We start from the raw sequence: 15,061 nt of genomic DNA, 5'->3' as shown, positions 1-15,061 counted from the left end.
AAAAGCATCCGACAGCATTCACTTCTTGGTCACAACCTGCATTCCAGAGGCTGGATCAGAGGGATGTGTATAAAACCTACTCTTTAATCATGATTTCTGCAGCATACAACCCCTTTTAAACTATACACACGTGTTTTTAATGTATACACACTTGACTAGTGTGGGGCATTAAGTGACATTTTAGAGTATATTTATTAGCCCTTTTCTAGGGCTACAGCTGATTTCTTCAATTTCTCAGATGCTCTTCTTCGTGCCATATGCTTTTTGTTACAAATGTTGTCTTTGAAAATAGGCCCAAATCATGCTGTGTTTTTTTTTTTTTTTTTTTTTAATACAGCAGTTTCCACTGCTAGAACTAAACATCCTCTCTTCCCACCCCTAAAATAGCTTTGTATTAGATCAGCCTTTTTAGTAACCAGAGGACATTGGTCCTTGAGAGCAGGAGCTAGCATCAGCGGTAACATCCACATGGGCATGTTGGCCAAAAACACCCACGATTTATTCTGCAAGTCTCCCAGCCTCACCGTTTGGATTATTTGCGGTGCACGCCATTAGGCAAAGAAATTTACCTTCAATACTATAGTCCAATAAATGCCACATAATTCAATCATATGTTACAACAGAATTATCTTTAAAACACAAAGTGAGATCCCTGTAGGAACAAAACAATAACAGTCTTTGATACTGCAATTAATTGAGACTTGCTAAAGTATCTCTGTAGCTAGGTAAAGAGATGTAAAATGACTATTTAGAACACAAATTTCCTGGGAAATGAAAGTAAAAAAGTTAAAATTAAAATCAAATCTGTGCAAACCCCTAGTTTATTATGTCAGTTTAATATGTCTGCAATGTGCAAGACAATATTCCTATTAATAAAGTGAAGGGGAGAAAAAAAAAAAATTTACATTTCATAACCACAGCCAAATAACAAAGCAACAATTAAAGATTGTTATTAACATTGCTACACAAAACAGCTAACTGGCTGCTACGAGGAATTTTGGTTGTATAATGTATAATGCGCCTAAGGGCAAAATTCCAGCCCACCTAAGTTACACCTAAATTGGGTGTTAAGCGAAAAACAACCACCTCCGTCCAAGATGGAGACGGAGATAGGCTGACTGGCAGCAAGTTCCCTCACCCTGAAGGTAGCCAAAATTCAGAGGCTGCCTCCCAGCACACCCCTGGCTCTGCTCCCTGTTGCACCCACCTTTCCTTTCAGCTCACAAGCTGCATATGGGTTCACGTCCTGCCCGAAACAAGGCACCAACTGCCATCTTGTCCCCTTTCCCTGAAGGGGGTCCCCCACCACCACCCTCCTCCTCGGTGCTCTCCCACTGTGGGAACAAGGGCAGCCTGGGCAGGGAGGGACATAGCACCAGTCCCCAAAAAGCACAGAGGGTCAGATGAGACAGAAGAAGTGTCACAACAATCCAGTTACTAAATAGTATTTCTTTTTATTATGCGCTTTGGCTGACAAATAAAATATTGGGAAGTAGATAAAGGAAGAAATGGGCAGAGAGATAGAAATAGTCCCAGATTTTCTGAGTAAAAACCATTTTTGGTCACACTTGCTGGAAGGAAAGCAAAAGTCTGTAATCAGGGAACTGACGTAAACTCACAGGGAAATAAGCCTCAGTAGCAAATTAAATTGTGATTTTGTTCAGTTGACTGCAAGAGTACATCACATGAGTACAGTTATGACAGAAAACAAGAAGTTGCTCAGAAAGGAAAGGAAAAAAAACGCATCTACATTTAAAGCCCAGAATGTAATGACTTTTATTTTCTAATCATCGGATAAGAAATGCCTCTTGTCAAAGAAAGGCACGGAACAGACGGCCAAACCAGGGAACTCGGAGGGATGAGGCGCTCTCAAAATATCACAGCCTTTCCAAGCCTGAGGACGTGATGGGCAATGCAAAAAGGGAGCGGGGCAGGAAAAAATATAAGCGAGCTGCCCAACCTCTTGGCATTGCTGAAGGTTTTATGGTATAGGGCACAGGGACAACCAGCAGCAGGGAGGGCACCTGATGTTCTTAGAATGAATTTACGGAAAGGGAGTGACCAAAATCTATCAGGAGATGGATACTGGACTCCAGTAAAGCCAACCTGAAGACTGACTGATCTTAGAGGAGTGAGAACAAACTCTCCCCAAAGCAGCGGGAGACACAAGTATCAGGAGATATGGGCAAAAATGCAAGTTCTTCATAAGCCCAGAACCAAGTAAGGAATTGTACAAAAAGCAGAACTGAGATCCGAGTTTACTAATAATTAAAGAAGCACAGGGATATGCAGGCAATGCACAGTCATATCAAATTAGCAGCGAATACACTTACTATTACTTGTTCTAATACTGCAGGGAAGGAGATTGTTTGCTTCTTCATGAAGGTCTTGATCTGTCTCTGTCCATTTTTTCCACCCCAACTAATTTATGTTGCTTAGTCTAGCAAAGAGGACATGATAAACATCACAACTACACAAAATTTGGGGGGAAAAAGGTCCATCGTTTCTCAGGTCCAACAGTAACAGAACCAAAAAAAAAAGCCCCAAACGTATTGGGCTGAAGCTGCAGTGAGAAAGATTTGCATTACACATTTCTAACTCTCTCCAACGATAGCAATATACGCAACTCCTTGTAATGTTTAAGGCAGCTATTGACTCTTAAGGATTTTTGTGTTTTAAAAAACAGGTTATACATCTGTCTGTGTGTTGATGGTGCAGACAGAAACTATATAACCTCATGAGATACCTTACACAGAAGGCAGGATACAAAGACATCAGGAAATCTCTGAAATTCCTCCAAAAACACCCCATCTGGGGATAGTTTTCTATTCCTGTTCATCCACTGTTCTTCCTGAACATTACTCTTAACACAAAGATTTACCTCCGTTTGCAAGGCAGCGTAAAGGCAATGTAACAAAGACAGTACAATAAATAGCAGTGTCTTTAAAACAGAGTTTTGCCCCAGTTATCTCATCAAGTATGACAAACACTGATACCTTAGAGATTCTTGCTTTCAGGTTCTGACCTTCTCAGTGCCTTTGGGACAGGCTCAGTACTCAGCATCTTACTAATGAAAAAGTCATAGAACCAGAGAGGAAAGTAGCAGAAGATGCAGAGGGGCACATAAGCCCCTTTGCCAGGGGTGTACAACCCCTGTGGTCTTTTGGCCAGCAAAGCGTGCAAGACAGCCCTCAGCACGGGGGAGAGGTCGGCATCGCAGTATGTGGGCATTTGTAGGAGGTAGGTCTTCAGCCCCAGGAGGTAGTCATCACCATAGTCTTGCCTTGTGTCTGCTGGAAGGTTCTCCATCAGCTCCTTTTCTTGCTTATCCCACAGGTAGGATGTGCCTTGTATACCTGCAGTAGCAACATCATAGGATAGCAAGTGGGTTTGGGGCTGAATTAAAAAAAAAAAAAAAAGTAATAGTAAGTTGTTCTCCACCACCACCACGATTCGCAGTTGTTCTAAACTGGGTGAGTGAAGAACCGATGAAAGAGCTGGTTTGGTGCGAGTGCTTCTACCTGGCAGAGAAGGGAAAGGATGAAGCACAGACTACACAAAAAGCATGAGGCTTACACACCACCTGGTTACCACCAGCTCTACCTAAAAAGGTGCTCTCACAGCCAAGTTAGCATTTTTTCTTTTAAACCCTCCCCCCCCCCCCTTGCCATTCTGTCCTTATTCCTTTTGTGGGTGTTTCTAATCAGTATTTATTAATGATTTATTGTGCGAAGGACTGAGGAAAGACAGGAAAACTAAGATGAACAGGATTCACTCGGGTTGGCCAAGTACTAAGCTCTTCTTTCACAAGTGACATCGGTAGTCCAGTAACTAGTTTCATGAAGGATAAGGCTTGTATTAGGCCAGTTTAAAAATAAAAAAAAAAACACCACAAACATCAATATCTGTTTTTCCTCCCCATCTGCATCATGTAAGAACAAAAGCAGTGGCTTTTCCAGTGCCTTTATTGCCTAACTATCTCAAATTAAGCATTTCAAATAATATTTACTTAAAGATTTTTCTTTAAGTCTAAAATACCAGGACTTGTTTTGATGCATGAAGTTTTCACCCAGAAGTCTGACAAGAGCCAAGCAGGGCCCTGAAGGTAAAACCTCGGGCAGGTACCACTGACCATGCAGATACTGTCAGAGCCCACCACCCTGCAGAGCTCCTCCCGTGGAGGAGAAGCATTCAAAGGAGCCAGGTTTGATTAAAAAAGACCATTTTGCTTTTCATCAACACAAAAATTGTCTCCGTGAAGTCATCAGGACTTGCTGATGTTGTCCCCAGGTAGCTGCCAGGCATGGTGCAGCCAGGGTGCCTGCAGCAGGAGATGAGTCTGCAACCCAGACGGGGTCTGCAGAAAGCGCTCAGAGCGGTGGGAAGAGGAGGAGGAGGAGGATTTGGAACGGAAAGCAGCAGCAGTGCAGCAGAGGAAAGATCAGAGACGATACAGAGTAATATTGACAGCAAGTAAGCAGGATGACAGGTTTTGCTGCAGATATTGAGCTGCTCAGTCTTGCATCGAAGTAAAGAGATATTGAAGAAGGTAGGACTGACAGGGACTCCTGAAGCTCTCATGCAGGCCAAGCAAGCCGTAACACTCAAATCAACACACCGCGATGCTCAGTTTGTTAACTTCAAAGCTAGAGCAAAGGGAAAGCACCAATTGCCCAAATCCTGTCCTGTTCCAAAGCGAAGAGAGCTCTGCCCAGGAGGAAGGCTACACTCGCGAGGCAGTGGCAGGCGTCGCGCAGAACTGGAGGGAACATCTCTCACAAGAAGTGCAGATCTTAATTTCCATAACCAACGTGAAGAACGGGAAAAAAGTGCGACTACTGAGAATCACTCAGGGCTCTGTTTGAGGATGCTGCTCTACAGGGAGAGAGGCGAGGCAGAAAGGACTACCCAAAATGTCAAATACCAACCTGTTCGGAAGCCTGACGGATGAATTGCAGCAACTTTAATTCCCCATTTGGAAAGCTCTTGCCTCATTACTCCAGAAAACATGGACAGAGCTGCTTTTGATGCACCATATGCAGCATACCTCGGCAGTGGAATGCCTCCTGCAGGAGCAATATAAACATGATAAAGCTCAACAGCGGCTCTTTCCAGCCTTTATTTTCGTGATTTAGAAGGAAGATTATAGTGCAACCAAAATTATGCAGCTCTCACTGAGGTTAAAGACAAGTCAGTGAGGGAATCATTTCTTTCTAGAGGTTAAAAAAAAGTGAAAGTTGTAAATTAGCAGTTGCTTATAGCAGTTACAGTCAGTAACACCTGATAAGACACCTTGTATGGCAGAAAAAAAATAAACTGTATTGCATTTAAGGGTAAAAACTGCTGAAAATTATGACTGTCGGTTTCAGAAACACAGATAATGTTTTAGTTCATATAAATAGTGAAGCAACAGCTTAATGCTGCTGTTCTGTCACTGTAACACAAATTTCAAGCTCTTACTATAAACCACAGTTACAATAGGGTAAGTAATCTCAATTCTAGCATTATAAAGCCACCTTATCTTCCAGTCTTTTCCAGATAGTTTCAGAATGACCAGAGACAACAGTGCAAGAGTGGGGAAAACCTCTGTGGACCAAAGTTGGAATCGTGCCCTTCCAGTGACAGGACACGCCGAGACCCATCATGGAAGTAGATCCCCTGCCTACAGTTATAGTCCCTCTTCTCCAATCCCAGCAGCATTTGTTCAGATGGGAAAGATAGAAAACAGCCAGCATTTTAGGCAAATTTAAAATAAATCCATATGTTTACAAAACAAAAGCTTCCAGAAAATACTATCTTCCAAATACAGAGATTTCCTCTGTTCCCCAAACCAGCAGACTGTCACTTCCGTAGAAAAATCCAAAGGCACTTCAATCTGAGCATCTTCCCTTTCTCCACAAGGTTGGTGTTGTCGCTGCACAGAGTACCACTGACAGATTTAGGGGTCATCACAGCCACCACGGGCTGCGCTGGCACAGCGGGGAGGAGGGAACAGAAGGGGCAACCCTTCTCCTTGAGGCATATCGCTTCCTCTGCCCGCATAGGCAGTTGGGCACATCCCTTCCAAATATTACCCATTCATCTCCATGTATTTGAATCTTTTAAAAGAAAGTACTTTGATACAGGGCAATTTTCAGGTAAGCCACTGGTGCCATTGATTGGGTTTTGTACCACCATGACAAGGTATCACAGGAGCTTCTTACAGAGAGTCATCCCTTTGAAGAACTCAGGCCAATTATATGTTAATTATTCTTCTGTATGCATCTGAATAAGTTTGAGTTTCAATTGGTTTAAGCCAATTGAATCGCATACTCTTTCCCCGTGAGGTCAGGCTAACCTCGAGACCAGTTAAATTAGCTCTACGCAGGCAGGAATAGATTCGGCACAAGGAGACCTCGCTAACCTTTCTGCTAATGTTTTACCAGAGGACCCTCAGACCCCACGTTAGAGGAGGCTATTTACCCAACCCGGGCCCTGTGCGCGAACATCTGTGCGAACAGCTACAGTTTAAGCAGGCTCGTTATCAGCTGCTGTAAGGGCAAATTATTCAGCACAGGGAAGCTGCAAGGCAGCTGGGGATTCACGCCAAAAATTAAGACGTCTGCCCCAAAACTCCAAGAGCATGAGCTTCACTTGGGTGCTCAGAGAAAACAGAGGTCTGTCCTCGCAAGGGCTGGTGGGCAGAGAAGCGCCAGAAAGGTCCTGATAATTCAGTCCCGACTTCTTTGTCAGCAACAAACCGTAAACAGGGGCATGCAGACCCAAAACATACTCGGGATAATAAAAAGAACACAGAAGGCAGCAGTGTCAAAGCTAGGCCGAGGCCACAGCCTCAACGCAAGCCATGAACACGAGCTATTGCTTGCACAAGCCACCGCGACAATACACCAGGATTCGAGTGGACACAAACCACGCAGAAATAAGGGTCCGGGAAGACAAGACAAAGGAAAGTTTGGGAAGCAGAGGATATGGTAAATCCTTAAGAGGGCTTACACCAAAATACTTTCCAGCATAATGACATCCTGCTTCTAGCAGGTCTCACTTTCAAAGGAGCATTCTTGCTCCTCAGCTGTTGGCTACCAGATACTGTATTACTTCAGTTCCTACATCTTAGCATCTCAGCTGTCCTCCTAGAATAGAAGGTCACGTTATAAAGGCGTATATATATAGTAAGCACAGGATCCAATTTAAGGGACAAAACCGGAAAGCATATTATATGCTGTTAGTAATTTTTTTTAAAGTTTTTATTCTTGAGAAAAATACCACTTTGCTAATTAGTTTAGCTAAAGTATCTTTAAGAAGGTATCCAAAAGATTTTTACAGAAATATAAACACACAGTCTCTTCAGGCCCCAGACCATGTTCTACAACTGCGCACTCTGGAAAGAGCCATAGGATGCAGCAAAAAATAAAACTGCCTTCTCCTTTTGAAAACCAAATGTTTCTCTTCAGCAGGTATTTTATAATCGTGCTTTCTCACTTTAGAGTACTTGAGCCCTACAAGGGTGCAGAGGTGGAGCTGCTCAACTGAAATATCTAACATTTATTATAGGCTGTTACAGATGGCAAATATCACAAACATACCCAAAATATATTTACGCTTCAATTTTAACCCAAGGTATTTTAAAAAAGGCCAAAACTTTAGCTGTAACCAGCCCAAATGGAAAAGAGCCTCTCTCTGAAAAGACAAACAGCTTTTGGGCATCTCCACAATGTGGTTCAATGACACACAAACTGAGACTTCTGCTGGAACATGTTATAGAAACGTCTGTGATTTACCATCCATCTTTCTGGTAGCGCACAAAGCTCATAGCATCTATAACACAAGATCTGAATTTTACTTTCGTTTATATAATAGCATATTTTTAGCATTATTAAACTCCTCTGCTTTAAGGGCTGGTTTCTGAGAATAGTCTCCCAAACAAAAGAAAAACCTGCACTTATTACCTAGATACCAGTTCCCTAGGTGTATTGACACCTTCTTCAGCGTTTTTGCCAAGGAAGTTAATTGTTTTTTTTCTGCTGCACCAGAAACTTATTTGATGCTTTAGTTCAGCTCACCTGCCATGCTGGACATGTTAACCAGCCTCCCCTGCGATTTCCGAAGTAACGGTAAGAAGGTCTTGGACACCTCTACAGCTCCGAAGAAATTCACCTCCATGCATTGCCTGTACGTGCTCATGGGGAGCAGCTCACCATCAGCGGGGAAGCCCAGGATGCCCGCGTTGTTCACGACTCCCCAGAGCCCTGGGAAGAGGAAAAAGCACCGGGATGTTATACAGCAGGAAATCAACTCCATAAAGATTAAATCGATGACCTGGATGGTGCCTCCAGACCAAGGCAGATACAGATAAACAGTACACCCTCCTTGAGCAGTCATCACCATTTTTAAATATGTCCCAGAAAGCAGGAACCGTGAATACAAGTACCCTGACTGCCCACAGACTGCAGCATGGAAGTGACCTACACGCAGGAGCCATGATGCAGCCAACAGGTAAGAGATGCGCCTTGTAAGCAGCTATGCTAGTACACCCATCACAATGGCAAAAAAACCCATACCTGTATTTTGCACCTTCTGTGAGACTTTTAGATAGGCTTCCTTGACTTGAGTGGCATTGGTTATATCCAGCTGCAGGAGAGAGAGTCTCTGAGAGCAGGTCCGTCTCAGTTCCTCAGCTCCAGGTCCATCCTTATTCAAAACCCCAGCAAACACAACAAAACCTAAGTTATCCAGGTATTTAGCCAGTGCATGTCCAATCCCGGTGTCGCTTCCTGAAAGCATCAAAAAGACATTTGAAGATTAGGTCTGTCCTAGACCATCATCTGAAAAAATATAATAAAATAGGAAACACATGCAAATATAACCAAAAAGATGATGAAATAAAGTCACTGAAATACATATGACAGTAGGAAGAAAGGCTCAGATCTGAAGGTCTGAGGAGCTGGACCTTTGGATGCTCCACAAAGACTGACAGACCACAGCCTCTATGCTCAGAGCTAGTGGTAGAGCATGAGCTGATGCCATTAACAGATTCTAATATTTACTTTATACACGCAGAGGAAATTAAACACCAGATTTGGTTTATACAAATATTCAGACTGAAACCTGATAACAAGACTATATAGGAAAAAAAAAAAAAACCACCAAGAAAAAAAAAAACAGAAATATTTTGATTTGAAATTTCATGTAGACAAAGCGATTATAAGGCATCGGAGTTCAAATAAATTGTTGGGTTCTATTTCTTAATTCAAAGTAGCATTATTTCATTCAAATGTCTACCATCCAGATACTTCTGATAAATACTTTTTTGTCACAAACTACAACCAAGCCAAAGCTAAGCAACTGTTTGATTACATGTAAAGGAGTTCGGTGCTTTCAAACCCTAAAAAAGCCTCAGAATAGCATTTTTTGGCTAAGCCAAATAGCACCAGCTGTTTAATTCATGGAAACTTGCATTAGAATTTCTGTTGTCCTCTCTATCCTCTTCCAAACTCATTCCCAAACTTTGTCCGTATAAAGCAGTGAACTACCAAATGCAGGAAGCACTATTAGAGCAAATACACAACAATGATCTTTGTGATCTTGATTGTGCAATTCCTCCCACCAGGCAACAACGATGAATAGTTAACAAATAGTTTGATTGATTCACAAGTCCCCCCCTTTGACACAGCATTTTGCTGTCACTATCTTAAGATACTTTGAAGTGCTTTCTTTCCTGGTGTCTTTTTTAATTCCTGTTTCCATGCCTCCCATCTACAGAGACACTTCTTAGTGAGGAAGGAAACCTCTCACTCACCTGCCCACCAAGACTCCCAACGAAGCGACTAGGGCTCTGCTAGGGACGGGGAAGGAGTTCATAGGGATGGTGTGGCAGGAGGTTTGCAAAAGACAATATCAGGAGGAAAACAAGGAGTTTAAGAAACTTCACCGTTTTTACACTGTAAAGCAGAGATACAGGAGCCTGATTGATCCAGGCAGTGCACTCTCCACTGTAAGCGCGCCACAGAAAGCTCCTGGATGCTGGTGGGCACCGCGATCCGTGGAGCTATCCCAGGGCTTGGCTGTCTCCTGCAGCAGCCGCTAATTACAGAAACGCTCAGCTTCCAAACCCACCTGCAAGGCTGGAAACCTGAACGTGGGACATCGGGCTGGCACTCCCGCCAGTTTTTTTTACTACTTCCTCATTTGTGAAAGAGCTGCAATACTCCCTGCTTAAGCCTATCAGAAACTTAGAAAGGTTAATCTGTGATTTCAGCACAGCAAGATGGATATTAGCATAGTTATTCACAGGCCTGCTCCTGCACTCAAAATCCATAGACAATAGGATTTGAGAGCCAAAGAGATTAATCTTAATCATGCCAGAACTTCATTTCTGGGTCCTGTCTTAACTGGGGCTTTAGTCCTGAAAGGTGAAAAAAATTCATTTCAGGTGACTCAAAAGAAACACATACTAAACGCCTGGATCAATCAGTGCAAGATGTTGGAAAGAATTACTCACACTCTACTTAATTCTTTTGAAAAAATAAACACTTTGGGGCATTTTTGAAGTCTGCAGTTTGTTGAAGATGCACCAGAACACCGCATATATCACACTTAACTTCTCATAGTCCTGACCCAAATGAGAAGAGAAGAACAAACCTGCATTCTTAGAATTCCCTAAGGACACATGAAGAAGCTTGCAAATATGCCAGAGGCATGACAGATTTCTGGGTTTGGGGGCGGGGTGTCTTTCCTTCTTTTTCTTTTAGTGCAAAACCCTATTTCTGGATCAAATCCTTCCCCTTCCGTCCTTCCCAGCAAGTACACAGCCACAGAGCTACATATTACTCAAGTTTTACAACACAGCTTTAACTTGGGAAGGTGCAGAGGGCTCAACAACTAGGGATGGATGTAGCAACCTTGAGAAGGAAATAAAAAGCAGCATTTATCTGTGCTTGCGCTGGGTTTGTTCCTAGTTTTTAATCAAAACAAGCCTGATCCGAGTTTCAGATCTGTTACTGAAGTCCAGAGAAACTTTACGCTTCAACTCAAAATTCAAATAGTAGTTAGGTCTCTATAGGGAATAAAAAGAGAATTCCCCCCCCCCCCCCCCCCTTTGCTTCTATGTCAAAAATAACAATTTGTGAATGATTAGAAGATTTATTATAAGAAAGGCAGTCATTAGTGACTGTAACTGAATCATTACGGAGAATTTACCATCAACTCGCACCGAGCATCAGAAACACTAAGTCACACATCAAGAACGAAAAGACCAAATTAACTGGAGAAATTCAGAATAACCGAGGCAAGAATTTTACAATTCCTGCTGCTTCGGATCTTCATGGCAGTTTAATTTTTAGGGAAGCTGGCTACTGAGTCTACCAAACTCCACTAAAGTGTTCGCATGCCCAGGAGCTTCAGTTTAAGGACACCAAAGCACTCACTCCCAGCAAGCCGATCAATACGAGCGTTTCACCAACGACTTTAAGGCTGCTCACATGCCCACAGTTACTCATGTGAAAAAGCATTTTGACAACTGGACACAGTTTTTCCCCTTATCATGGTACTCCAGTGAACTGCCAGCTTAAATAAATAATGCACAGCAGCACCCATACAAGGGGCATCCAAAGAGGACCAGAACAATATTTGACGAAAGCCAGGGAGAGAAGCACAGAGATGACTCCATCCTCTGGCCAAAGGCTGCCATCTCACGAGTGATATGTGGCAGCTGCCCACAGCACAGCAGCATTCCTCAACCCCGCGGGGCTGAAAGGGGGAGGAAAGAAAGAGGGAAAAAAAAAAAAAAAAAAAAAAAAAAAAATCACCATTTTCCATTAAGTGCCTGCCTCAGGTCTTGTCTAAATTGGAGAAAACGACACCAACACTGATTTAAAGGCACCTTGCACCTGCACGTGCCTACAGACACACATCCTACAGTTGGTATGGGGAAGAGTACTACAATCAGAGCAATTTAACCAAGAAGTGTGTCGAGTAAAACTTTGGTTTCAGTTGATGGAGGGGTTGATGGATTGCCTACCGGTCTGGATTCAAGTAAAGACCAAGAGCCTTCTCAGACGCGTTCGCTATCAGAGGTGTCCAAACTTGCATTCTTCAGGACAGCTGCAGCACAGGTACAATGAAAGCACATTCCCCTGCTGGAATATACTCAAGTGTTCTTCACTCCCCTATATTACTCCGATTCAAATGCTCTAGAGCAGATGATAAGCTCTGAGAGAGTGCTCTTTCCTGAAAATCTGCACTCTTAGAAAAAGCAACACGATGCCCAAGTGCAAGCGCAATCCCTGCGCCTGCAGGGGTGGGAAAAGGAGTACTCCCTATTCCCCCCTGCCCGATACCCCTCTTCGGCTGATACACCTGCAGGGAGAAACCCAACTAGCAGATAAACCATCAGGGGAGAACATGCTGCTCGTCTTATCCTCTCAACTTTTGTATTTAATCCCTGTATTAACGCTTGCTAGGCAAATCTAAATTATTTCCAGGTGTCCCTATAAAACAAAATGAAATTCTGCAAGAAATAGCTATATAAACCAAAGCAACTTAATTCCACTTTCCAGAGGGGAAAAATAGGAAATAAAACAAAAAAGAGCAAGTTAACAGTGCAAGAAGCAGTTGGCAGGCACTCCTGTTTGAAGGTTTGATTAACACAAATAAGCAGCATTTAAAGTTTTAGAAGAAACAGGAGAAAAAGCCATAAAACTACACAAACGCCATCCCTGCACTCTAAAAGCGGGGTTGGAGTAGATCGGAGTGTTAATAGAGACTGAATTCATTAGCTCTGAACTTTCACTGCTAGTGAAGGAAATTACTCCCGAATGACTTCGTACATCGTTTCAAAGAGATGGCACCAGCCAGTGTCTCGAAATATTTGCATGACATACACAGTGTGCACTGTGTAAATGCGCACAGCGAAAGATAACCGTATATCCAGTGCAATGAATTCAAGTAAACACAAGTAATGTAAGAATGCAGTGTTCTGAGAGGGCTTCCAGAAATTAATGTCTCTCCTAAAACATTAGACCATTGTAAGTATTCTTATGCCTTTTGCACCAGTTAATTTCACAAGTATGTCTAAAAAGCTACTTGTAAAGATTAAATGAAACACTAAAAAATAATAGCATCTATTAAGATGCTTTTCTACCTAATTTCAGAACACTTCTTTACCTGGAAAAAACCATCTCTGGCAAAGCATATAAAATGAGCAAAAAGAAAAAGAAAAAAAAAAAAAAAAAGAAAAGGAAACCTTAGGAGCACGTACTTCATAGATACCTAACCCAAGGACACAAAGTTTTCCAGCCCACTTGTGAGAAAAGCCAGTATTTTTGCCTCCCGGACCACGTCTGCGGCACCTTACCTGTGATGAGCACGGCTTTGTCGCCCACGGGCAGCAGCGCCCTGCCGCCCAGGTACGCGGAGGAGACGAGGCTCACGGCGCAGAACACCACCAGCCCCCCGCCGGCGCCCAGCGTGGCCACGCACAGCAGCCCCAGTAAGGCGGGCAGGAGGCTCCAGACCAGCACCTTTGCTTTCTCCACCGGGCTCCTCTTGGCCATGCAGAGCACAGTCACCCCAAAAAGCACGGTGACAGCCAGGCAGAGCCAGCCAAGGGGGCTGCCAGCAAGAGCATCCATCGGCAGCGGTGAGAGGCAGGCGCAGGCAGCCCACCGCCGGCTGGGCAAAAGCAGGTGTTGCTAACCGCAGCACGTGTTATATAGGAGCAGGGGGTGGGGCAGAGAAAGGGGACTCCGTTTAAAGGTTTGACACAATCTCACTTACCTTTGGCATCAGCAAGAAGCAGAAGCCTTCCTTTTCTTACCTTTTATTCCTTCTGCCTGACAGCTCCACCTTCTGAACAATATGCTGGCTGGATAATGATTGACAGCACTGGGAATGGACATGATGTAGCAGGCGGTGGCTTCAGGAAAAAATTAACTGCTATATGTTTTATATGTTTAAAGTACGTTTTCCTAGATAGTGAAAAGCAAACAGTTGCCTTTATGGGAATTAGTTGGAATTTCCTGCCAAAAAACTTAGGGTGTAGTTTCAGTGCAACTGATCTTTGATAGGCAGTGGCAAAAATGAGTCAGGACAGGGTTATTTACTCTCGGTAGTGCAAACTGTCAGGTTAGCGTCGGGCTTTATCACACACGGACCAGCCTCCTCTTTCAACAGAAAGCCCAAAGCAACCCTCCCTGCTTTAGTGCACGGCTTTGGTTATTTACCTCCTCCTGATTTAGCAAATAGCTACCATTAATTGACACGCAAGGGAGGATGGGAAGAGGTGATTGCTGGTTTGCCATTAAGGGCACTTCATTTAGTGAACACATGTAACACACCTGAGATTGAGTCTTCAGTTGACCTCCAGTGACAACATTCACCTTAGTTTTGACAGGAATCACTGGTTCAATACTCACAGCAAGTTGGGGGGGGTGGGGGGGTGGGGTGTAATTAATTAAATATGGTTGAGAGTTTTAACACCTACTGTGGCGTACTCTGAAAGCTATTTAAACAATAAGAAAATTTTTAAATCCATCCCGCTAGAAGGATTGAAATACAGTTTAGGCATACTAAACCCCATTTAAAAAATCCCTGCTTTTGAGAGAGGAGCCTAAGTTGTCAGACAACCAGCTAACACGACGCTGGTGATTTTCTGAAAGAAAATGCAGAGCTGAACTATTTTATTTCAGACAGGCACCGGAAGACTGAAGTGCAGGGTGCAAACCTAACATGAGACGCAGGCACGCTTCCATTCCATTATTCCTTTGGGGTTTTATGGGATGACAAATCTGTTGAATAGAAATTTTCACAGCCAGTGAAAAAGTTTACATACCTCTCTATGTAGTTTACATTTGAGATGCGGTCACTTTCTTAAAGGAACATTACCCTCGAGGTCTGCTTGTCATTCACTACTGTTGCAAACACTCATTCATCCATCCTCCACTAGTGCACAAAGTGTAAACTATTTTCACTTCTCTTTGCCATTTGCTGCTTCTGCTTTTATTAGCTTGGTGGTCTTGAGGTCAATTATACCCTGTCCTTCGTTAAGGCATCTTCTTAAAGATTT

The 15,061-nt window shown here is 43.2% G+C and overlaps 1 protein-coding gene across 1 annotated transcript; it reads right to left on the bottom strand.

Annotated features, from left to right (window-relative positions):
- Positions 1-2,916: 2,916 nt before the first annotated feature.
- Positions 2,917-13,628, bottom strand: HSD17B2 (hydroxysteroid 17-beta dehydrogenase 2; the record flags this gene model as incomplete). The annotated part of the gene is made up of 5 exons (XM_082489145.1): positions 2,917-3,356; positions 4,929-5,066; positions 8,061-8,246; positions 8,559-8,771; positions 13,352-13,628. The coding sequence occupies 5 exons, from the start codon at positions 13,626-13,628 to the stop codon at positions 2,998-3,000; spliced, it is 1,173 nt and encodes a 390-aa protein (XP_082345271.1). The 3' UTR covers positions 2,917-2,997.
- Between the last annotated feature and the right edge of the window lie 1,433 nt (positions 13,629-15,061).

Source organism: Vanellus vanellus (assembly GCF_965231255.1).
Source record: "Vanellus vanellus genome assembly, chromosome: 12".
NCBI classification, from domain to species: Eukaryota; Metazoa; Chordata; class Aves; order Charadriiformes; family Charadriidae; genus Vanellus; species Vanellus vanellus.
Note: the sequence above shows the minus strand (reverse complement) of the source record. Positions and strands in the feature narration are given on the sequence as shown.